General features: G+C 36.4%; 1 protein-coding gene across 1 annotated transcript in view; it reads right to left on the bottom strand.

The window, feature by feature from the left end:
- Gdap2 (ganglioside induced differentiation associated protein 2) overlaps positions 1-26,008 on the bottom strand; it is a 107,716-nt gene that overhangs the window by 54,549 nt on the left and 27,159 nt on the right. The window contains exons 2-6 of the mRNA XM_068775080.1: positions 6,345-6,495; positions 4,648-4,790; positions 3,408-3,540; positions 2,506-2,615; positions 867-1,103 (exon numbers count right to left, since the gene is read on the bottom strand). Coding sequence (XP_068631181.1) covers positions 867-1,103; positions 2,506-2,615; positions 3,408-3,540; positions 4,648-4,790; positions 6,345-6,484 — 763 coding nt within the window. The 5' untranslated portion in view covers positions 6,485-6,495. The remainder of the gene's footprint in view (positions 1-866; positions 1,104-2,505; positions 2,616-3,407; positions 3,541-4,647; positions 4,791-6,344; positions 6,496-26,008) is intronic.

The raw sequence follows: 26,008 nt of genomic DNA, 5'->3' as shown, positions 1-26,008 counted from the left end.
CAAATACCAACTGTTTTACCGACTGGCGACTGTATAACAGCGCCATCTATGAAGTGTTAAGGTTAAACAGCAACTGCTATACCGACATTAAATTAGCGCGGCGCGATATAAAATAGAATTAATGATTTAATGGAATCAGGCGTTACCTTGCCGGAAGTTCATCCTAAGTAAGAAAAGGACCAATATTTAGCCACTTCCGCACATGCATTGGTAGTCGTGCAACAAAGTGACCCGCCTGTCAGCCCGCTGATAAATGCGTATGCGGCAAACAATGCAAATTACACAACTGCCACCGTTAAATCACTCAACACGTGTTTCACCCCTCCACGGGGCATCTTCAGAAGTTATGTTATACCGACCGAGCATTAATGAAGAAACTAGTTTCGTTACACAAAGATATAGTGATCACTTCCGACCTTCCGTATCATTTGTCACACTAAGCGATCTCCCTCCACGTAGTGCTAAAGTATTTTATGACCGGCCAAAAGAACAACCAAAATATGAGATATCTAATTTTTAAAGTATTTAAAACTTAATAAGGTCGAAAATTTAAAAGTAAATGTAAAGCCAAAAAGTTAAGTTGAAAACAGAAAATTGTAAATAATAATGGCGAAGTAAGAGAAGCGATGTTTGTACGAATTTTCAACGAAAAAAAAATGTATTGAAATGTAATGTTTACAAGAGAATAGAATTGAAGAAATTGTAAAGGACATGAGGAGAGAACGCTAATAACAATTAAATTAAACAATTATTACACAAAAAATCCTTTCGAACGGGGAACGAGAATCAAAGACGGTGACCCTAAAAAAAGTTTGCAGTGTAGGGAGTATATAGTGTGTGGTGTGCGGAGGTAGTGGTATAGTTACCGCTGTCGGAGTTGGAGTGGGGGTTGTGAATGATGCGGATGCGTCGCTCGGGGTGGTGGGGCTCCCCGCGCGGGCCGCCCGGGTCCTGCAGGCGTGCGGCGGCGCACTGAGCTTCACGCTGACCTCGCGGGAAGTACAGCGCCGCCAGGGCACGCAGCGCCGACAGCTCCACGCCGCACCCGCACATCACCACCAGCTGCGGCGCCGCCTGCTGTTCCAGGAACCGCCGCACCGTGCCTGTGCAATACCCACGATTCTATACACCCTGACACGCAGCCGTGGTCTACCCTACCCCACTCATTAGTTCTCCGCGTGTAGACGTCTTCGTCGTAACTGAGGTACGATGCCCAGCGTAAAATTTCAGTCCGTGGACTGAATTTTGATGACTCAATTTTGATAAAGCTGTACAAAGCCTAGACCGGCTAGAAGCACAACATTAAATAGCAAAAAATGGTATACCCATCCATCATCGTCTTAAACTTATAGGATAGCTGATATATATAGGCTTGTAGGGAAACATATTTTATAGAGTCAGGCTGTATCTCTGTGTAAAACGTATAAGATGTAGCCGTATAGACCTAGTGAACACACTGAACCAGCATATCCTACAGGCTGACTGTTAATCGGTCGTTAACTAAGAGAGTTCCCTGTACCTGGCTGAACTCTTTTACCAGTTCAAATCGGCCTGGTATTCCGCTAATGATACCCAATTTTAACCGCAACTAATTCTCGTCTGCCATCACCAAGTTTAAGTAGCTAGAAGTAGCTGGATACAAACAGCGCAAGACCTGTTATTGTATCAATATTTTGGGGGAGGCTTATCCTTGCATATATCGGTCGACATGATGACAATGAGATATAAAGAGTAGACTAAGTACAGGCTGAATATACACCTTCGCCGGATTTTACTCTTCAGTTTAAGTACACTGCAGCTACGTAAATAGAGCTCGTAAGGATCCCTAACCCCTAAAGCAGTGTTTCCCAACCTTTATTGTGCCATACCCCACCTAAGTCTTTCTAAAATTCTAACGCCCCCTTTATAACAATAACATACAAAATGTTTATATTAAAGCGATAACGCAAAACTCGTGTCGAGTGCATTATCGAACTGCTCCCGCAAGGGACGTGGGCCTCACTATGGGGTACACTGGCCTAGATTACGCAGCCGTGACTTATTTTTTATCATCACCATGACTTCATTCGTAATACGTACAAGCGGCTATCGACAAAACACAACTTCACACAAAAAAGATTTAGTTAATCTTAAATAATTACTAAATTACGAGGTTTGTCGAAATTGTATATAAACTCATTATTTGAGCCTGCACTGCTGGACTTTCGCCTCTTAAATAGTATCAAAGAACCAGTTTTAAGCGGTCTACATCAAGGGTCGCCTGGGATACAACCTTATATAATTCACACATTGTGTATTAATTATATAGGATTTCCACTGCTCACAGACAAGAATCCAAAGGGCAGCAGCGTTCTCTGCGTACCATAATACCATACAGCGATTGCTAACAAGCCACCAAACATGGTGATCACGGTAAATCCCCACATAGATATCTTTAGACACGGCCTAGGCATCCTAGTCCATGGGCTATCGGAAGGTAGTCCTCCGGAGTTGAAAGATACTCACGCAAAGCGACATGCGCAGCGAGATCCGGCGGGAAGTTGCGGCGCGGCGTGCTGACCACGCACAGCGCCAGGGAGCGCACGCCCAGCTCGCCTGCCTTGTGCAGCACGTTCCTGACCACGTATTAAGGTTAAACGATACGAAAAAAAATCATAAACTGTATACAACAAACAGTTAATACATCAAACTCTATTCACACTGGATATATAGCTTTCTTAATAGAATAATACTAAGCGCACGCCTGGCAACACGTCTCGAACGATTTCTCTGCGACACTAACGCCCTCTTTTCATATGCGTCCCTAGTTTTTTTTAATTACTCGTTATTCTATTCGTAACTACAATAATATAAACATAAACTCTATATACAAGAGATTTATAAATGTACTGCCTCAAGACGATATCTTTGGAATCATAAGGTCTCATCTACATGCGTCTTTTCACCGGGAAAATTTGACAATTACTCTTATGAAGGCCAGATTGACCACGTATCGACTGTGGGAACTTGACATAAATGGCGAAATTTCACGTATATATATGTCATGCCTTCTATTTATCTTCTGTTTTAGCTTTTTATATACACACTATACAAAGATAATATTTTTCTTAATGCATGGTGACGCTCACGTCTGTGGCTTTATTATCATCTTTTCAGTAACAGACCATTCACAGCTGGACATAGGTCGCCCTCCATAAAGCTGGTGAACAAAGTCATCTGTCCACTTTGTGGGAGGATGTTGTACGCATGTTTCTAGGTCCTGGGTCTCTAAATAAGAACATTAAAGTCTTTTGTCTAGACCCGTAGCTACAAGCTTAGACGTTTTTACTGCTGTTAATAATCATACCATAGACAAAAGGCTTAATTGCCAGACACTTGACAGTAAATGTGATCATAAAGGTAATTACTTGTAACAATTGTGAAGCGAATTCTCGGCGGCAGTGTGGTACTTGGCCACATACTTGGGGCACACCGTGTGGATAATGTGACGGCAACGCATCTGGTATCCAGGCGTTACGACCACCTCACCGGTGCGGCACTCTGGAACAAGTTTGTACATTAGCGATATACTAAACTGGCCAGTATCAAAATGACTACCAATATTTTTAAAATTCGAAAATGGAACATGTAAGTATTATGTTACACCGATTAGTGCCAAACACAGAGTCCACTCTGGCGGGCGGTGCACTTTGTTGCACGACTACTACTGCATGTGCGGAAGTGGCTAAATATTGGTCCTTTTCTTACTTAGGATGGACTTCCGCAAGGTAACGCCTAATTCCATTAAATATCTGTTTATCGAATTGGTGCCAACTTAAAATTTATACTTTAATGTATTTATAGATTAAACGTGTCCAAAATTTTAATTACAATCTAATTAAATAAAGTCACACAGACTGACAGACTTCGGTTGATGATGAAACTGCATTTATTTAAACGAGTTCAAATGCGTATTTGTCTTATTGATGCTTTATCATCTACTCATAGTTTTTGCTGAAGTAGATGCTATTAGTCCGGAGGTTTGTAAGGCTACATCGGTACTGATTTCACGAAATAGAATGGCACGAGAAATCCGTGAACTTATCTAAAATTTACTGAAATTAAAACTAACATCAAAGTCTAAATTATCAATTGACAAATTCAAGCATTATTATGTCATTCCTTCTATGACATCCTTAATCGTTTATACATTGAAACGCATCAAATTAAGATGCATTCTTAAGGCAGACCATGGAAAGTACAAAATGTTTTTTTTTTATTATTGCTAGACAGAATAAAAACGAAATGTCTTGTTGATAACCAAGACATAATATATATTTTCCTTTTCTTCTAGTCCTATAAATTGACTTCAACACGCCTTTTTCATATTGATTGATATTTTAAATTTGCTTTATTGTATGTGGTAACGAAAAATGCTGTTAACATATATAATATGTATATATATCTATTTTCCAGTTTCCCTTTAGCGTGATTTGTCGAAAATATGAAACAAAAATTGCAATTCGGTTGAGCCGTTCTCAAGTTATTTTGATTTAGTAACAAACATGAATAATTTATATATAATAAATAATATTTAAGGTAATAAAATAAATAAATACGTATTAAAGAATGAATGCTGGAATATATGAGGCCTGTTTGCATTCTCACCAAGACCCCGCGTGATGATCTCCTCCTTGAGGTCCGGACCCGCGGCCTGCATTATGCGCTCGCTGACCGCGTTGCATTCTGACAGCGTCTCGTCCGTTGTGTTGGTCACCGCGTCCACCTCCAGCGTGGTGATGTCTCCTTGCCTGAAACGTGATGGGAAACCACTTTATACATAAACTTGTCTACAGCCAGCTTCGCGTAACACTGCCTCTTGTGGGTGTAATTTTATAAAATGTGTAACGACCCAACCCAAAAAAAAAACCTTTGCAAGTGGAAATGTATAAAATCCGTTCTTAGCTGATCTCTATCTAGTGAAAAGAATATTCTTACCAAATTTCAAGTCTCAAAGCCTTATGGTTCCAGACATATCGTGATGAGTCAGTACATAGGTAGAAGTAACATATAATACTTGACTTAAATCCCACTTCCTACTACTTGACATATGCAACAAAAGCTCGATATCAAACAAGAAAAAATTAAGAATAGTCATTATAGAGGTTTTCTTATAGTATCTTTATGGTTTAAAATATATCTTTTACTACCTGTATCCGCGACTTTGTCCGTGTGGAATTTAACGATAGGCATTTTTCTAAAAAAAAAGTAACCTTAGTTACTCCTTATTACATCAGCTATCTGCCAGTACAAATCCCGTCAAGATAGGTCCAACGATTTCAGAGATTAGTCGGAATAAATCGGCAGACAAATAAATATTAAAAACTTGTTATTTTGGTACATTTACCGTACATATATGTGCATGTTGTAAAAGCGGTTATTTTAATACTACAAATGGACACTCCAATTTTACTTATTTGTATAGATTACATTTTAATTGCATTGTTTTCGCACGACTTTTTCAAGACAATTGACGCCTTGCAGCTGAAATGACTGTTTTAAGCTATGGACACTTTTGTTGGTAGAGTTTAACTTCAAATGCCGTGTGTTTTGCTAGTTTAGAAGAGCCTCCACCGAATTGTCATTTTAAATCGTTGCTAACATTTTTATCGCATTTTTAAGATTTGCAATCTACAAGTCACAATACACGTTGACAATTTTTACCATAATTTTCTGGCTAAAAATGGCGAAGACTGGAAAAGTTGCCTTTTTTTCTTTCTAAATAAACAAAGTACAAACAAGAATAAAATGATTATGCGATATAAATAACGGCTTTACTTCTGTTAGGTTAGGTTAAGAATAGATACAATTATGTTGTTATAAATACTTTCATTGCTTTATTTAGCCATTAGCTTTTTGAGATATAACCAATATTTAGTTTTTCGTATCTCCGGAAAAGTTACATTTTCGGATTTATTATTTTATTCGTTGAGAACGACGATGTTATATATATATTATATTATTTATTATACTTCCCACATATATATAGATATATATATATATATATGTGGGAAGAAAAAAAATGAAGGCATAGAGACGACAGTTGAATGTCGTTCAGGAGTATGCGCAGTTTGGATTAGGATTTATTTTTTAAAATAAATATTTGTACCCCACGAACTACTTTAAAATTAAATCCCTGAATCCCGATTACTGCATTATATAGTTAACAAAGTCATTGTCCACCTTCCTGTAATTAAAAAAAGAAGGTGGACGTGCTTCCAGCTGGTCTTATTGAAAATAAGGGGATGAGGCTTTGTCCAGATGTGGACGCTGTAAGAGAGTTGCAGTTGCAGTTAACGTGTTACCAGAAAGCCAGGCGATGGTTGATGCGATCATCGTAGAGGAAAGCGGGTACTATGTTGGGCGCCGGAGACACCCGCGCGTAGTCCGTGAGCGGTGCCACGTTGCTCTGCGCCCATCGCACTACGCCGCTGGGCGCGCGCATCGCACCCTGATCTGGAAACCAAAAAGTTTAAATTTAGAACATCTTTATTCAAGTAGGCATCACTTTTAAAATATTTCAATAAGGTTATAACCTTTTTTTTTATGCACACTCAGACCCATGTCTAATTTGTTAACTTTTTCAAAATGAAATTTAGAAGTACTTATTATTATTTATTGTATTTAAAGATTTATTTCTACATGAACACTGGCATGGCAAACGCATGGTGACAGTATATCTAGGTCAGAGTTCCCCAAACTTTTTTGTGTCGTAGACCCCTTGCCATATTTTTTCGTGTTGGGTAGACCCCCTACTAACCTGATATTGATTTCCTGTAAATTTCTACCTATAGTGAAGTTTAGTGTTAAAAACTTAAAGTAAAAACACATGTTAATTTATACATTTATTAGGTTTTTACAAGTTCAAAATGTATTGCGACCACAAAGCGAATACCAACATCCTACAACTTACACAATTTTATAAACATATATAATAATTTTTTTACTTCATAGGTACTTTTATAAATAATGTAAATGTTTTGATATTATAAGATAGTATGATGTAAGTAAATAGGTACTATCAGTGTATGTGTTGAGATCCACTATCGTGGACCCTCATTTTCTTTTCACGGACTCCCAAATTTTTTTTTCGCTGACGTAGACCTCTTTCAGGTTGTCATAGACCCCTAGGGGTTGATATAGACCACTTTGGGAATCTCTGATCTAGGTCAATGACTTTGAATTTGTTTGGCGTAAAAACGAAATAACTACATACAATATAAAACATGTGTCTCCCCCAAAGATCGCCACGATGGCTGGTATTGCACTGCCCACATCTACTGATGTCCCACGACCTTGACTATGACGTCATTCCACCTTGTGGGAGACTTACCCACGCAGCTCTCGTGGTCGGCACTTCAAAGACCGTTATCAATTCTCTATTATAAGTGTCGTTTAGATATCTACTTTGTAACACTGTGTTCCTCATTCAGAGGTTTATAATATTTCTAAATGCAGTTCAATTCGGAATGATTATATCGCTAGTTTTCTCCCTATCAAACTCTTAAGCCCGTGCGCCTATCTTCCAGATGAGACACATCTCGGAGCATCTATTCCTCGAGAGGCATCTCCGCCTTTGTCTCCCGGTCGAGTTAACAATTAACAAAAGCGGTTTTACTCGCTCGAGTACGTTTTGTTCGTCGCGAAAGGCTTTCACGGAGATTGGCTTAATGCCACGTAGCTCAACTTCAAGTTGTCTGCCCAAGCTTTGAGGAAAAAAAGTAATACTTGCTCTAGTTAGCTAATAATTTGAGACTTCTTGTGATTTCATAGATAACAAATGTAGCCTACAAAAGCCTTTACATATATATATATATATATATATATACATATATATACACACACACTTATAAATTAAATAACAAGCGACAACGTTGCAAAGGATTCTTGTCATTTAAATATTCGTTTGTTGAATTTTTTCGCTTTGAATTTTGTAAATGGTACAATAAATACAATAAACACTAGGTTTCATATATAGCTTTTATTTCGCCATTTTTAAAAAAAATTCTATAAATTAAGTAATTATTCCTTATACTTAATTAAAAAATTTACGAAAACGGCTTGCTTGAGAAGATAATATACTGAAATAACTCTTTTTATATCCGAGTTTAGATGAATGTGACGATGTCACCAGAAAAGCTGCAGCCACATGCCCTGGTCCGAGCCACGTTTGATACCACGGTACACTAAGTAACACACTGCCGAAGACCGGCATATATATATGGCGTTACGTAGGGCGACATAAACTTTCCAAAAAGAGTTACGAACCTCAGTACTGAGGGAACGCGACGCAAGGAGGGAAGTAGATCGAAATTGATTTCAATATGATAAGAGCCGCATAACTTAGTTCACCGACGTGGCTTGAAGAATTGCTCGTCTGAAATGCCAGTGGGCGACGCACATCGCTCGTGGTACTGATGGCAGTTGGAGCTGAAATTCCTCTAGTGGAGACCACAAGGCGGTGGACGCGGTGCTGGTAGGCCTCCTACTTGATAGCGCAAGACTTCTCACTGTTGCAATCTTTAGGAAACGCCTTTGTCTTCCAGTGGACATTTATAACTCTATCTATGGCTATCTGTCTTAATCTTATCTATCTCTATCATTTATCTATGGCTATCTATCTTAAATATTTAATGGAATCAGGCGTTACCTTGTGGAAGACCATCCTAAGTAAGAAAAGGACCAATATTTAGCCACTTCCGCACATGCAGTGGTAGTCGTGCAACAAAGTGCACAGCCCGCCAGCCCGCTGATAAATGCGTATGCGGCAAACAATGCGAATCACACAACCGCCACCGCCGAATTACTCAACACGTGCCTCATCTCTCCACGGGGCATCCCCAGGAGCTACGCTACACCAATTAGTGCCAAACAGAGTGAATCTATGACTAACTAGAGAATCTATGGCTAACTATCATCCATTTGAGCCATTCGATCACAAAAAACTTTCTTCTAAATGGGGACAAGTGTATTCAGCGAAAAAAGGCTGATAACACTTGTAAGTAAAACATAAAAGTAATGTACGTTGTACTTATAAATAAATATCACTTTATATACCAATCGATTAGCTACAATTGGGTCACGGATACAGCGGAGTGTGAAAAGGCTTGCATTCAAATCAAGCATCTGCAAACGGCAGTTCGATTATTACTAATCTAATTACTATTTCAACTAGCATAATCAATGATCGTTCTTCATATGTACTTATATTAACATACAAGTTAAAAAGTACAAATCCGACTTTTTTCATTGAAAAAAAATTGTAGACGTCATGTGACACTGAGAGTAAAAAAGTTATAATTAACTAAGTGACAACTTATGACTTATGATTTATTGTTTTTGAATTTTTTCTTCATTTAAAAGCATATTCTTCCCATGATGGCCCTCCTTTTAGGGGAATTCCCGTTCCTACCTGCCATGTGTGAGGCAGGCACGTTACAACTCGGGTAAACTGTTTTATTTCACTTTCTCCTTACATACCTCACAATCTCTTTTATTACAATTTCCTTCTGTAGTTCACAATTTCTACCTTTATTCGTCGCCCGTTCATCACCTTTCTTCCCTCATCTTCGTTCCTAGACCACAGTTTGCTACATTATCACAGTTTTGTGTCAATTTTCCAATTTTATTTACATTTTGCTATTTGTTGTAATTATTATTTCTAGTTTTATTTTTATTCAATTCTAGCTATTTTATTATCTTTTCCTATTTATCAAACCGATTTTGGTTTATTCATGACTTGCTTAGAATCTTGCTCGACCCGTACATCACCTCCTTCCTTCATCTTTGTTCCTCAACCACAGTTTGCTACAATATTACAGTTTTGTGTCATTTTTCAAATATTTTACATTTTGCTATTTATTGTTATTACTATTCCTAGTTTTATTTTTATTCAATTCTAGCTATTTTATTACCTTTTCCTATTTACTAAACCTGTTTTGGTTTATTCATAATTTGCTTGGGATCTTGCACGACCCTCAAATCTTCCGTGCATCACATTCCTTCCATCATCTTCTACTCTACATCACAGTTTCGTACATTATCACAATTTGCTACATTTTTTCTAAATCGTTTACGAACGCATATATCGCTTTAACTATATGAGCTAACACTTAGTTCTCATTTAGCATTCCTTATTGGTATTCTATATGAAAGTTGCGCGGTTTACTATTGTACTACACTCTTTCAATTCATGTTACTCTAACTCCTAGGGCTCCTTCAACCTAAAATGGCACCTTGCTTAAAGTATTATGTTATATATGTTAGCAAGCGAGCCTCAATGTATAACATAATACGATAATGTCAATTGTCATTTCTAATCTGTTGCCTGTTTTAATTGTAAATTGTTAGATTTACCCACACCATCGTCGTTTAACTATGCCGACGTGTCTATTTGAAGACAACACACACACAGTGTCAGTTCGATTATTTAAATTAATTACAACGCACACACGCGAACAGTTGGACACTAAGCGAATGGAGTAATTTGCAAATTGCTTTCAATGTATTACTATTAAGTCTCGCGTTTTATGGCCCCTCGTATGAACAGAATTAGCTAATGAACAAAATCTATTTTTATAATATATTTAGAGGTCTCGTATGAAAGTAAGACGAAAGTTTACCAACTAATACGTGTTCTGGTTTCACTGGCAAGCAAAAATCCACTGGAAGAGCCATGGAAACGACTACACTCGGGATTTGTCACCGAATTAAACAAAACAAGATCTATAGACTCATTAAGTAAGAAAAGGACCAATATGTAGCCACTTCCGCACATGCAGTGGTAGTCGTGCAACAACGTGCATGTGCGGAAGTGGCTAAATATTGGTCCTTTTCTTACTTAGAATGGACTTCCGCAAGGTAACGCCTGATTCCATTAAATACCATAGACTCATGAAAGTACTAGATATAACTAGCTGGATTAGTAAGTTAAGGCGGAAGTCGTCAGCTGGATAGGCCCCTGGGGTCTCCAGGATCTGGAGTGGAGACCGTGGACCAGCAACCACAAGGTGAACAGTTATCTTAGGATCGTCAATCAATTCTGGACGCTTCCAAATAGTTGTTGCGTTCCAGCTGGTATTATAAATGTACAAGGGAGGCCGAATCTGTCGATAGCGACATTTTTGTAAAAACAATTTATACAAAGTATTTGTTGTTATATTACATAGACAATAGATTTCCTTATATCACGGTTGCACAGACTTATTAAGACTAGGGGCCACTCGAGCAAATCTAAACTGATGGCGGGCCGGCCACCAGAAATATAGGTAATTAAATTTTTTTGGTTTTATTCTGGAATAGAATTAAATATTTCTTGAATGTACGAGAGTATTATTTTTGCTGTCGGCGGGCCACCAGCATTCGACCGGCGGGCCGTGGTCTGTGCATCCATGCTTTATATGATTTAATCAATTTTCTTTATTATGCATCATTAGTATTTTTTTTAATACTCAATCTTTAGGTATTGATGAATCATTTAAAAACCATGAGTCTTGGTCCACTATAATAATTTTTATTTAGAATTGCTTATCAGTATCAAAAATGGTCCAACGTCCAAAGGAAGAGAAAGAAGAAAGAAGAGGCGGAGCAAGCCGCTTCCAACCTAGCACCATGTCCACCAGTGGACATCATGTAGCTGAAATAATGATGTAAAAAAAAAACTCAAAACCTGACCGAATTTAAATAACCTCAAACAGTTGCGAGGACAATAAGTGAAATGCGATAATTCACCTGTTCACTAGGTCATAACTGGGGCAATGCTATGACGTCACAGATAAATCTCTCCATCCCGCTCTTTACAGCTTGCTAGAGCAAGAAAGAAAATGTCCATTGAGATCCCGATAGCTTCAGAGATACAAATCACAACGATCGATCTGTATTTACACAAATAGAGGCAATAATTTTAGGTTACCTTCACAAATTAAATTAATATGTTAAAAATACTTTAAGGTTCAGTACTTTAGTATTTTTTTATATCTCCGCTATTGGGGGCCCCTTGTTCCCCCGTCTTATTTACAGGTCGGGGAAGTTTTTATCTTTTAACGATTCACTTTTTCTTTTCTATTTCCACGCTCTTCTGTCATACTTCACATGATCTATCTTTTTCTACTTACATTCTACAATATCTATCCTTCTTTTACTTACTTTCTACCGTTCATTCATCACCTCGATTCATTCGCCTCGTACCTTACTATCACAGCTTTTGGTTATCACATTATTTTTACTTTATCTTATCATTTGTTTTACATTTTATCATATATTACATTGTTTTTGTTCTATTTACTTTACAATTATTTGTTATTATTTTTAGCTACTAGTACTTTAGTATTGAGTACTAAACATTTAATTTTGTGATCATTAAAACCTTTTATACAAGATAATTAGTTTTAGTTTTTACTAATAACTTTATTGGGGTGAATATATAGCTTATTTGACAGAAAAACATATTTAAAGATTTTCCACCTATATCCAGTCGACCTGTACAGTTTTGGAAGGTGACACGAATTGAAACCGCCCGTTTGTTCAGACTCTAATGATTATTACTAATAATACAGTCACAAGCGTACTTCGTCCTAAACAAAAGTAAAGTGTGTGAAGTGTCAATATCTGTGAAAGACATATATAAGAAATGTCAGAATAACTATATGAGAGTTATGTGTTTTTGTAGTGGCCAGTACGGGCTGGCGGGCGGTGCACTTTGTTGCACGACTACCACTGCATGTGCGGAAGTGGCTAAATATTAGTCCTTTTCATACTTAGGATGGATTATCGCAAGGTTACGCCTGATTCCATTAAAAATTTATAAAGAAGCAAAAAGGCTACATAATCACCCTTTTTATCTAATCATTCCCATTAAAAACAATTACCCACCTAATTTCTCCCCTACTCTATTGTTCTACTTAATTTGGTCATATAAGCTTCGTTGATTTTCTTAAAGGTTTGTCGTACAGGACAGTTAAAATATAGGCCAATATAATTGCACCAATGTTTCTGTACAGCGAAACGTAATAAAACTTAGTTGACCAAAATAATAGATTCCAAGGTCTGTGCAGATATATAACAAACTGTGTGAATCTGAATTTAATTTGAACAAATGACAGAATTTTTTTTCCTTTTCAAGCAGAACAAATTTGAACTTTTTATTCTCTTTTGTTACACCACCACATTTTACATGTGTTTAACAAAATAAACTATTTGATTTGTAATATACCAAATTAAACCTTCGAATCATATTTACATTTAGTTAAATACGTCAACCTTTGAAGTATAGTAAACAAACTGCTGTTTTCAAATGCCATTTGCACAACAAGCAAACGATAAGTGTAAAAACCTGTTAAAGGAATTACATCATCGATCAAGAATACTAAAGAGGAAAACATGAACACATTGCAGAAAATATATTTATTTTAAATGGAATAACTATAAATAAAAGTGTAATAAAAATCATGCGATTTTTTTGTTAGCCTGGCCTAAGACGTCTTTAAGATAGCGCTAACTTTGCTCCCGGAGCAATCTCGGCTCGAAACGCAGCATATGACAATTATAATCATTTGGGAGATCGCCCAGCTCTTAGATCGCTTCAACAGACGCGTTATGTCTAGACACAAAGGCCCAGACTCATTGCATGGCATAGACCTCCTTAAAAGATATCAATGAGGGATATACCATAATCGCCACACTTGGCAGGCTGGTTGGCGATCGCAGTGTGGTATGATACACAGAGGACGCTCCTGCCCATCCTCTGGAATCTTGTTTGTAAGCATCGGCAATTCTGTCATTAAAACACAGCGTAGAACATACGTATCTTTGTATCCCAGGAATCGAACCGGCGACCTACGATCGCAAGATCAGTCCTCTACCGCTGTGCTACCACATTTCAATCCATCGTATTATTTTACCATATAACATAACAGGGAGATATTTTATGCTTTTATAGTTATTCAATATAAACTATTGAATTAATTACTACTCCTTGAACATTCCAACTCCTAAACAGGACGAGAATAAAATATATTTTTAAGTTGTCAACCTATTGCTATTTAATTTCAACAGGCGCTTATCATATGCATTTGAACCTAGATTGTTCCAAATACAAAACTAAAGAGAAAAGCATAAAAGTGTCTAATTTTCAAATAAATCAACGATTATTTCTCATTTATTTTGTAGAACAAAACATGTGACTTGCTATTTTCACTATCACTCCCATTCCTAAGCTTTGCTAATGCAGATAGCACAAGAGATTTAAATGTTAATATCAACTATATTAAGAATAGCGAGACTAAAAATATAAGCGACTAATCCCTTATTAATTTATTTAAAAAAAAATTACAAACAAAATATGTACATATACCCTTTTTGACAACCTATCAATGACGTCTGTCATTGAAATGGCATAAAAATAAAAAAAGAAACAAAGGCAACGGAACATTCAGCCTTATCCCAAATATATATCTATTCGATTTACATATTCCTTACAGTCAATTCTGCAGCAAAGATAGTCGAATACGGAATTTTATATTTTAAACAGCATTACATTAAAATTAGAAAAATCGGACGTACTGCCACTGAAATTATTATAAAAAGAAAATAAGTGTTGGCTTATTAAATTTAAAACATTCTTTATTCGAATACTATTGGAAACACTTTCGAACAATGTCGGCATTGTTGTCCCTATAAAAAGCTACCACTGGCTCGGAAGGCAGCTTATTTGAGAAGAGCCAAGAAACTCAACAGTTGCTCTTTACAAATATAGTTTTATAAAGAGAGCTCGACAATAATTATCTTTCTATATGAGCGCATCAACAACATTTAACTTCACGCATCATCAGTATAATTTTCTTGGATACAATAAGATACTTTTATCAATAATATTTTTTAAATATTTGTTTTAAATCTGTGTGTCAGATATGAAATTTATGTCAAATTTTATTATATTAATGATACCGGAAAGTAATGTCGTTTCTGTCGACATATTTTACTAAAAAACCTATTCATTCGTCACCGCTCCGGCATTGAAAATTTGTATACTAGATGGCAAAAGGTTGTTTATAACGAAGATGAATATATTGTTGATTAGAAACAAAAACTTGTTCAAAATGTAGTCGTGTGACTTTAACTTAAAAAAGCCGACCCGCCTATTACTTACATTTACTTGTTAAACAAGGAAACGCCTTTTATATTTTGGATCTTATATTACTGTACCCAAGGCTTATTATGTAAGATAAAAGAAAACCCAAAGGTACATACAGAGTGTTTCAAAACTCTAGTAATGAAAGCTAAAACTTTAGTATCAAATAGAGGCTTGGTTATTTCTTTACTAAATTAATATAAATAGTAGTCTAGCGTGAGACACGAGCTCGCAATATAACATTTGGGTTCAAGGTAACATTAGATATGAATTAACAAATAGACATACACGACTTTTGAATACGACTGTACATGTGAATTTGCGTTAAATACAGTGTAATTGATGATGTACTTGTTCATTCGTCACAATTACCCTGTATAGTATGGTTGCACAGACTTATTAAGACTAGGGGCCACTCGGGCAAATCATGAACTGATGGCGGGCCGGCCGCAAGAAGTATAGGTAATTAAATTTTTTTGGTTTTATTCTGGAATAGAATTCAATATTTTTCGAATGTTGCCGAATGCATTGCAATGCAATGCCGTTTCGAATGCTGTCGGCGGGCCACCAGTATAAGACCGGCGGGCCGCGATCACTCTGTTATATGTTACATTAATTTATATACATGATAACTTCTGATCATTTAAAGTTTTAGAGTGGGGACCCATCGGTGGAGAACTGTGACTTGCCGGTTCGATTCTGATATACAGTTTTATATATAATTCACACTTAGTGCATTATATAGTATCGCCACTGCTCACAAACACGGCTGCAGAGGATATGGGGCAGTCTTCTGCGTACCACAATACCAAATTGAATAAGTGAATTGTTTGTTAATAAATATAGATTACATTAGTATATAACATAAAGTAGATATAAAAGCCTTATGACTTTCCAATATAGAGTGGCAAGGAGTAGGAGTATAGTCATAGATAAAATATTTTAATTGTTTGATAGTAATTTCCACATTTTCTTTTACTCTCTCTTTTCGGTCGATGGACGCCTACTGCAAGGCATATGTTCTCTCCAAAGACCGCCATGATCACCAGCCCTGTGCTGCCATGTCCATTGACTATTGGCGACTTGAACTAAGTGCACCAAGTGGTGGACGATCCACTTCGCGTCTACCGGCTTTCGGTCGCTACTCGATATGAGATTTAAAACACGTCATATTGTGAAAGTGTATAACCAATTGAAATAAGAAAATAAAACATTTATCTATCAAATCGTGATTAAATATTATTATGATCTATGTATAGCCTGTAAGATATAGGTTTCTTATATTTAAGCGTATATTACTTAATAGTTGTCCGACAAATCGCGTTTTGCAATAACATCGCCTTTTGTACTTAATAGGTAATAAACCTATTAAGTAGATTAAGTTTTGTCCTTTTATTTATAACAAAAGGCGATAAATTATTTACGAAATAAAAATATCTATTAACATATTGCAATGGTTTTATTTATTTTAACTTCCCGACTCCCGTGCCTATCTCACTGACAGTATTTAATTTAAACGTATTAAAAATTATAATTACAGCGGAAAGGATTGAAACTATAATAAAGCTTAGCAAATTAATTTCACTTTTACTGCAAAATGGACCACATAAAATCGCCTAAGTTGTTGTCTTTTCGCAGATCACGGAACCCTTGTCTCTAAGTTCATGAATTCAATTATAAGGAAGTTAACATTGTTATTATAAGTAAATATTTAAAAAGAAAATAATATCAAATAATAAAACGTATTACTGCCTTAAGCCTCCCAGAATTCCCAAGAGGGAGAGGGCGTCCAAAAGCTACGTGGTGGTCTAATATCGGAAAGGAACTGGAAACCCTTCTACTTGATGCAGGGACAACCCAGGATAGTGACCAGGGGCAAATTGGTAAGGAGACCCGACCCCAAATAAAAGGAAAAGGGAAGGAAGAAGAAGAAGAAGAGAACGTATTACTGCGCGAGACAAATTTAAAGCTGTCTAAAATTTGACACAAATAAAACCCATTTAATTGCATAACAACCTCGGAGATGTACCTTTGAGTTTTTTCCTGTCATTATAAGTTACCTCTTGAGGAATGTACGTGCTATATATTTTCCACGATTCTAGAATATTCCATGTTCCTCAAGATGCTTGTTAGCAATGTTATATAATACATAAAAAACTATCGGGAAACAAACCAACGACCTGCCCTCGTAAATCACAGACCACTGTCCTTTCTTGTACAACCTCCCATGCTTATCCTCACTTCCAGTAAAAAAAATATTTAACGTAACCATTATTACTTATACACAATGACATGACGTAATAATGAACACATACCTTCAAATAAAAAAAAAACTATTTTTACGTGGTCTAGAACCACCTGGAATAATAATAGTAGTGCATAATGATTTAATTAGTTTTTTATTGTCTGAACGCAATATGGTTAGTGTTTATTCAACTTAATTTGAATTAAATTGGATAATATGATACACTAAAATAATAATACTAAGATTCATTGCTATCACTAACCTATGATCGTCATGCTTCGACCAGTCTCCCTCACAACCGCTTCGCGCACGTCCGCCCCCGACGGCGTGCGGACAACGTGTGACCTCGAAAGGAGGAGTTACACCCCGGGGGTTGACGTGACGGGTGCGCGGGGAGGGGGGCTTCCGTACCGAAGGCCGTGACGTCACGCGGTCGTCGACCCGCCAGGAAGTGGGTCACGAGATCGGCGCAGTCGAGGTTGCGGCGATCGGTGATGGACGTTTTGTTAACAACCGGTTACGTGGTAATCTCGAACGGGAATGATGTGAGATTCATTTGATAAGTGTGACAATAGTACGGGACATGTTATATACACAGAAAATTTAACGAATCCTTCATGTACCTGATACCTTATTTTTAGGTTTAAATCTCAGTTAAAAGTATATTTGTATTTAAATAAATCTTATTATAGCATTCAAGGGTTGTTTTGTTGATTCATTTACATGGTTAAATTGTCATGTATATATATAAAAAAATGTTAAATATTATTTAAATAGAATAACTTTTGAATTTCTGTCAGACTCTACTCGGCAGATCAATATTCCTAGCCGGTGGTAACTTACTGCCTATAATATCAGAATAATCGACGAATCAAAATTGCGTGTAAATCCCTACTTTGAATAAAGATATTTTGAATTAGAATTTATTAAACCGGATGTATCCAGTAACATGTCATGTAACGTGAGACTTACGTAAGGGTGTACGACGTAACAACGTATGTTATTATTAATGAAGGTAACGTAATTAGTCGCGTGGGCCGATATCGCTTCAAACTATTGCACTAGACAACGACTCTGCCGTCTATCCAGATGTTAACATTAATAAGAATTCTAGAACATAATTATTACCGTCTTCGTACAAATAAGAAATTGAATTTCGTTTTATAATTCCATTTTAACCCTTAACTTGGCAGTTTTTTTTTAAATATTACATTAATATTCATACCACTTGAATTTTAAGACGTAAGGATGCCAACAGAAAAAAACTAAACAAGCGTTCGAAAATTAAGAAATTACCTAAACATTCACATACAAATGATTACTTTGCTTTCAAAATTGATGCCAAAATTTTGTTTAAATTCTGATGTATATCTACAGATACATTATCAAGAAAAGGGTTACGCCTGTTTGGACTACATTTTGGACTCTACTGCGTTAAATTTCTTTCCTATTATTACGTGTCAGAGTAGGACTTGAATTTAAATATCACTTGTACTCAAAAAATTCGTTTGTTCACGACACTAAAATGCAATATAGAGAGGCAGCAATATAGAGCTCACATAACTTTATTTCTCTAATAACTCCGCTTGAATCTTTTTGATGTCTCGCCGTCAGCCCCGACTGGCTCGATCGTAGGATTCGTCTTGTGTTCCCGTACGCGGTCTCATTTGTGTTATATTTCAGCGATCGTCACACTAATCTGTATCATTTATTTAAGTATGTTTAATTTATGTATATGCAAATTTCTTTATCTTTTTTAATACTTTGATCGCCCTTTTTGAATAATTACTACTAATGATTTGAAGTCCTGTGTCTTAAAGAGTCGGTTTCACTGTACATAAGTTCCAGAGAGTTTATTCTCATATTCTCATACTCCATTTTAATATTACAAAAATACACAGAATGATTCGTTATGGGTTCAAACTAAAAAGCTTTCGAATTTCCTACCATTCTGTATAGTAATTTTAATAGAGTTTCAGATAAATTGAAATGTGACAGGCAAATAACAATGTCTGCAGAGATAGATGGTAAACAATAATTTATTTTAATAGGTATTAATCCGAATTTAACGCATTTTCATTTTATTTTTTACTTATTTCTGAAATCATTCAATTTTGGATAGGACGTACCGATACAATAAATGAGCTATACTGTAGTCTTTTGAAGCCTTTTATATCTATTATCAATCCACCATAACACTGGTTGATGTGAAAACACTAAATATTTATATAAGAATGGAAATTTCTATATTGAATTGATTTCTTTTATTATAATAATACTTATGACTAGGCTTACCATAATTACGAAGAGCCATACCGGGATGCAGAAGAGAAAGAGGCTCATTTTCATTTTGCTTTTTGCTTAATTTGTGTTTTTCATATTTAAAATGCAATCAAAATTATTATGAATTAACAAAAACAACACTAAAAATTTGCCCGGTTTTATTATTCACCCACGCCTGCTTCTTCAGAATCGTTTTGTCGTGCTTAATTTTGTCATAAAATTCACTGCATGACATGTTCAAGTTGAGTTTGCACGTAAGCAAGGCTTCCACAACGCATTCTTCCATCCACCCCCGATCGTCTGACCACATTTTTTTATCTGTGAAAAAATTCTTTCCACTGGCGCTGAAGTACCGGGTAGACGCTTAGCAAACTCCACAATTTTTTTTTAAATTTGGCTCCTCAATTTGCTGCTTGTGAAAATGCTGGACCCATTTTTCGGAGTAATTAACTTCATTAGAATTTTGGCGCGGGTAGCCAGGGGGAACGATTGGTTGGGGTGTCGATGCTGTTTAAGTTTGACCGGGACGCTAATGCAGAACGGCCGGGACGCCGGGACAGGGATCTCAAACCGGGACGTATGGTAAGCCTACTTATGACCAGACTATTTACCTAATTTTTATCTATCTATTCTTATTAAATATGTTAGTGCTGCTATCCCTGAGGGCTTGTACAGCTTCATCACGTGAGTTCACGGAACGAAAGGGTCAGTAAACTTGTAAAAAATTTATACTAGACATACCTATTTCAGTTTGCATGTTTAGGTTTATACGAAAGTAGCAGTTTTATATGTGTCAGTATGTACCTATAGTGTTATGTATGTGAGTGTACGGTTTTGGATTGCAGAGGTGTCCACTCGGCAATCTAAGATAGGATACGGGTCATATTTTGGATCGTACCCGCTGTTCACGGAGACAGGGGCAAGCTGCTGTCCAAATTTTTGATCTTGGAATTTAAATTTACATTTTTTACTCTTTCAGACATTTAACCTTTTTGTGGACATTCTTAAAATGTAATATTTGTTAATATTTTACTGTTACACTTGTACGTTATATGAGTGAATATGCGCTTTATTACTGTAGTTATTGAAGAAAAGTATTAAGCTGTTTCAACGAATATCATTAATATAATTATTCATTCTATCTCTTTCTTTTGTCGTTAGGAACGTAACCCCCGCTCCGTAACGAGCTATTTTCTCCAAAAGCTTTCGGGAATCGGAAATAAAATCAGTTTATCTAACTGCTGACCGATGTTATTCGCAGCTGCGAATTGCTCACGAGATAAACGATCTTCCAACCTCTTTTGATTCAGCGAATTGACAAAACTTTATCTCTATCAGAATCTAGGTTGGCTTAGTTTTATCTGGGATAAATACGTAAAATCTTTTGATCCAAAAAAAATTGTATTTTTTTATACGAGGTGTTTAGGCTTTAAAGTGGTGAATAATGGTTGACGACAGTATCGTCTAAACCGTGGTTGCACAGACTTATTAAGACTAGGGGCTACTCGGGCAAACCATGAACTGATGGCGGGCCGGCTGCCAAAAGTATAGGTGATTAAATGTTTTATGGGTCAGGTTTTATTCTGGAATAGAATTCAATTTATGTCGAATGTACGAGAGTATTATTTATGCTGTCGGCGGGCCACCAGTATTCGACGGGCGGGCCGCATCCGGCGAATTCCCGCGACTTTTACTAGTGGTCGCCACTTGAGCCACTTTCGGCCCTAACAGCATCGCTTGTTCGCGATGTGCCTCCCCCCCCCCTCCCCCACTGCCACTACAGACGAGCCATTCTAGCTACATCTATGATCTGAAACCTCAAGCATAATACTCTACATTGCTCTGGGTGACCTTGACCTTTCTACCGAGTCCGATTTCACACATTTAGAGAGGATAATATACAACAATATTTCGTTCATAAATAGTGTCTCCTAAATTTATTCTTCAGACTTCTATCGCTAAGGTAACATTTTTTAACAAGTCTTTAACAGTTCTCAGACTTCTGTGGTAGCAGGTAGGTAGGTAGGTATAATCCAAAAAAAAAAAATCGACGCAATTTTATTTTTCATTGATGTATATGGTTCTGTGACATCTAACCTTGATACCTTCAGGTTATTATTAAACACAATCCTAAATCCTCATCAATGGATTAAGAATTCATAATACAGAACACGACAATAGGTGCAAATATTTGCGTATACCCTCACTTAGCCAATGTTTGCACAGATAAACGAACAAAGCTCGGAATGCCTGAACGGATTACGAAGCGGATAACAATGGATGGGTTTATTGGACTATGGCAACACCTTCGCTGACAGCGACGCGATGCGGCAATAAAATATCTAGTTTATTGTGTTTACTGATATAGCGAGGATATTAAACAACTTGTTTTATATCAGTATGGGAATTTTAATTTGAAGATAAACAAGTTACTCGTTTCTTGTAATACAGACATCGCATTCTAAATTTAAATTACTTGGCTAATGATGCGTAACGCACCTTGTCTCACGGTGACAAGCGCAAACAGTGGTATAGTTCGCGCCGAATTTCTGCAACGCCCTGAACACCGTGGACAGTCGCGTCGAAACAACATACAATGCGATTAAAATAAGAATAGGACCGGCCTAGCGCCATGTTGTGACGTCACAACTTGGTATAGTGTGCAAAAAAAGCAATGTTAAAAAATAATACCAGTGGCTAAAGTCACTCGCTCGGTTACCTACGAAGCAGTTTCCAAAAGCTTAATGAAACTTCCAAATACATCACGCGATATATATTGCCATTTGGCCCTGGTACAATTCTTGCTTGTTTTAACTGGTCCAACAACATAATGGCACGTTTTTTCTCTTCCTCGAAGTACTTATCAACATTGCTGATAATCTCTCGAGCTATGTAAAACACGCCGATGTAAAACACTACCTCTTTTTCTCATTGTAGAATAAATTAAACAATCAACAAAAACAATTATTATTATTTTTTTATTTTATATATTTAATGCTGACCGTACTTATATGAGTGAAGTTAGCCGAAAGCCCGTCCTATTCTTATTTTAATCGCATTGTATACATATTTACCGACAAAGTATTTTTATTTCTTATTTCTCTTAGCGCAGGTTCAATGAGTTAAGGCAGCGAAACTGGAAGGCTTCCTAGGAGGCTCGGCACGGGCCGCTACATACTAAATTTTCATCGGATTAGACCAGACGAAGAGGTACAGATCTGCGTTAATAAGTCCACACTGTGTGTTGGAGTTCTCGTTGAGTTTTTCATCGAAAGTACAGTCGTGTTATTCATGCTTTATTTATTGCTTTAATATTAAAAATTCCGGCACAAAATAAAAAGGAATAAATATTGTGCTTTCATTTTCATCACCATGATTTCAAAAGCAGAACGACCGTTGGAGGATAAGACCGGTTGGAAGGGGTCATCATCCGACATTAACAACGTCACCTGTCCACCATGTAAATATGGTTCTTTGTGCTTTCTGATTCGAGGTCTCTATTTTAGAACCTAAAGGCTCCATTTTAGAACCTTAAGGCTCCATTTTAGAACCTTAAGGCTCCATTTTAGAACCTTAAGGCTCCATTTTAGAACCTCAGGGCTCCATTTTAGAACCTTAAGGCTTCATTTTAGAACCTTATGGCTCCATTTTAGAACTTTAGGGCTCCATTTTAGAACCTCAGGGCTCCATTTTAGAACCTCAAGGCTCCATTTTAAAACCTTAAGGCTCCATTTTGAGAACCTTGAGGCTCTATTTTGGGAACCTTAAGGCTCCATTTTTAGAACCTTAGGGCTCCATTTTGAGAACCTAAAGGCTCTATCTGTAACTAACAGTAAATAAACCAGTGATAATTTTTATCTATTGTATTTCATTTTTATTTATGCAGCATGAATTATAGAGGATATTAAAAAGTTAATTATCATTTAGAAGTACATAATAAGTTTTATAAAAAAATGTATATATTTTTTTTAATTGGCATATATAGTAAAAATATGTAAACATTGTCTCGTGGACTGTACCCTTAAACGAAACAACTTAAGAATAAACAAAAAAATTTGCCGCGAGCTATACTTCGTTGTTTAATTCTCTTTATTAGTCACGTCTCTGCAAAAAAATTACCTTCTTATCAAAAACATATGAATCACTTATAATCCAATGTTTATTTTTTTCATTTATGAGATACATTTTATTGAAACGTAAATTAAGGAATACATTTTATAACGTTGTCTTTATTATGTTTGTATGTGATTATTTATTTTGTGTTCTTTTGTCTCTAAATATCAGTTACTTGAAAATATTTACACTTTTCTAACATTGTGCATGTTATCGAAAATAAAAAAAATGACTTTTGTATTAAGGGATTTAATAATTTTAAATGAAAACGTTTATTGGGTATAGGTGTAAAACTTTAGGAGGGAATGTTATAAAGCAGTGTTAACAACCTTTTTCATGCCATAACTTAACTAAACCTGTCTTAAATTCTTACTTCTCCTTACGTAACGTATAAAATATTTATTATTTATTAACACTTTTTTGTACACCGTAGACAATAAACAGACGTATTTTATGGAATCAGGCGTTACCTCGCGGAAGTCCGTCCTAAGTAAGAAAAAGACCAATATTTAGCCACTTCCGCACTTGCAGCGTTAGTCGTGCAATAAAGTGCACCGCCCGCCAGCCCGCTGATAAATGCGTATGCGGCAAACAATGCGAATCACACAACCGCCACCGCCAAATTACTCAACACGTGTTTCACCCCTCCACGGGGCATCTTCAGGAGTTATGTTACACCGATTAGTGCTAAACACAGAGAAAATAGAAGAGAAATAAACAGACGAAAAAAAAAACAATTCATATGGTACATTAGGCGGTTTTATTATTAATTATTATTTATTTTTAAGCGAAAGGGTTAAACTCGGGTCGGGTCCATTCTTGAATTGAATTTTTGACCTGTCTTTGCCTGAATAATTAATGTAACACATTTCTGATTGTAAATAGATATAAACGTATCAGAAAAACTCCAATTGACAGCATACTAAATATTATTCCACTTTTAATACTCATATAGACCAACTAGCATAGTTTCCACTAGACAACTTATGACTTCGATGGTTATCGAACGAGTGATCGAGCTCGCGACTCAATAATCAAAACGCTGTTTCAACCCCACCACTCTCAATCCTTTTACCGGAAGTTGTCACAAAAGAGTGACAGGGTCGAGTAGTGTTGACATTTTTTTACACATACATTTAAGAAAAATAAAACTACCTTTTATAAAATTATTACAAAAGTATACATATTACTTAAAGCTATTACACTAATAATAAATCACCATGTACATACGCATTAGTTATTATTATTTGATTTAAGTTATAATAAAGGTGACATCAGGTAATATTGCACAACACGAGAATTATTATTGCGAATAAAATTAGCATTAATTTTTCATTTTGAAATTTTTTGGATACAGATACCATCTGAGGTGTCTAAAACCGGTCGAACGAGTTCGGACCTGCACGAACTAGCGGGTCATGCTTTCGTTTTCTTTTATTTAGGTACACCTGCACTACCACACACATAAGTTAAAATTACATTAATGGTTACCGCATAAATAATTATTAACATAATTTAAACAAAAAATTGAAGATCGGATCACAGAGAGAAAAGTGACATTTGGTTTACGACTAGACACCAAAAGAGTTCTTAATTTATTTAATGGAATCAGGCGTTACCTCGCGGAAGTCCATCCTAAGTAAGAAAAGGACCAATATTTAGCCACTTCCGCACATGCAGTGGTAGTCGTGCAATGAAATGCACCGCCCGCCAGCCCGCTGATAAATGCGTATACGGCAAACAATGCGAATCACATAACCGCCACCACCAAATTACTCAACACGTGTTTTACCCCTCCACGGGGCATCTTCAGGAGTTATGTTACACCGATTAGTGCACTCTGTGTTTGGCACTACTACCACTGCATGTGCGGAAGTGGCTAAATATTGGTCCTTTTCTTACTTAGTTCTTAATTTGAAAATGTTCCCTCCTTTTTTCCACTTATTACTTAGTGCTGTTACTGTGTTTATATTTAAACCAAGTAATATCAGGATTCAATTCTCGAAAAGTGTATTGTAAATGACACATCTTTCACTAACCACATAGGATCATTTAAAGTACCCACTTTTGTACGCCTTGAAAATGCCAGGAGAGAAAACAATAGGAATTTACTCCCCCATAATGGAATAGATCATCTTAAATCTTTGAGCTGAGAAGAGCATATCACAAACCCAGAAGGACTGATTTTATGGTCACATTTA

Source organism: Battus philenor, unplaced genomic scaffold (assembly GCF_028537555.1).
Source record: "Battus philenor isolate CCGP_79_NKW_IND1 unplaced genomic scaffold, ilBatPhil1.0.hap1 SCAF_8, whole genome shotgun sequence".
Lineage (NCBI taxonomy): Eukaryota > Metazoa > Arthropoda > Insecta > Lepidoptera > Papilionidae > Battus > Battus philenor.
The sequence above is the reverse complement of the archived record's forward strand: the minus strand, read 5'-3'. Positions and strand labels throughout refer to the sequence as shown.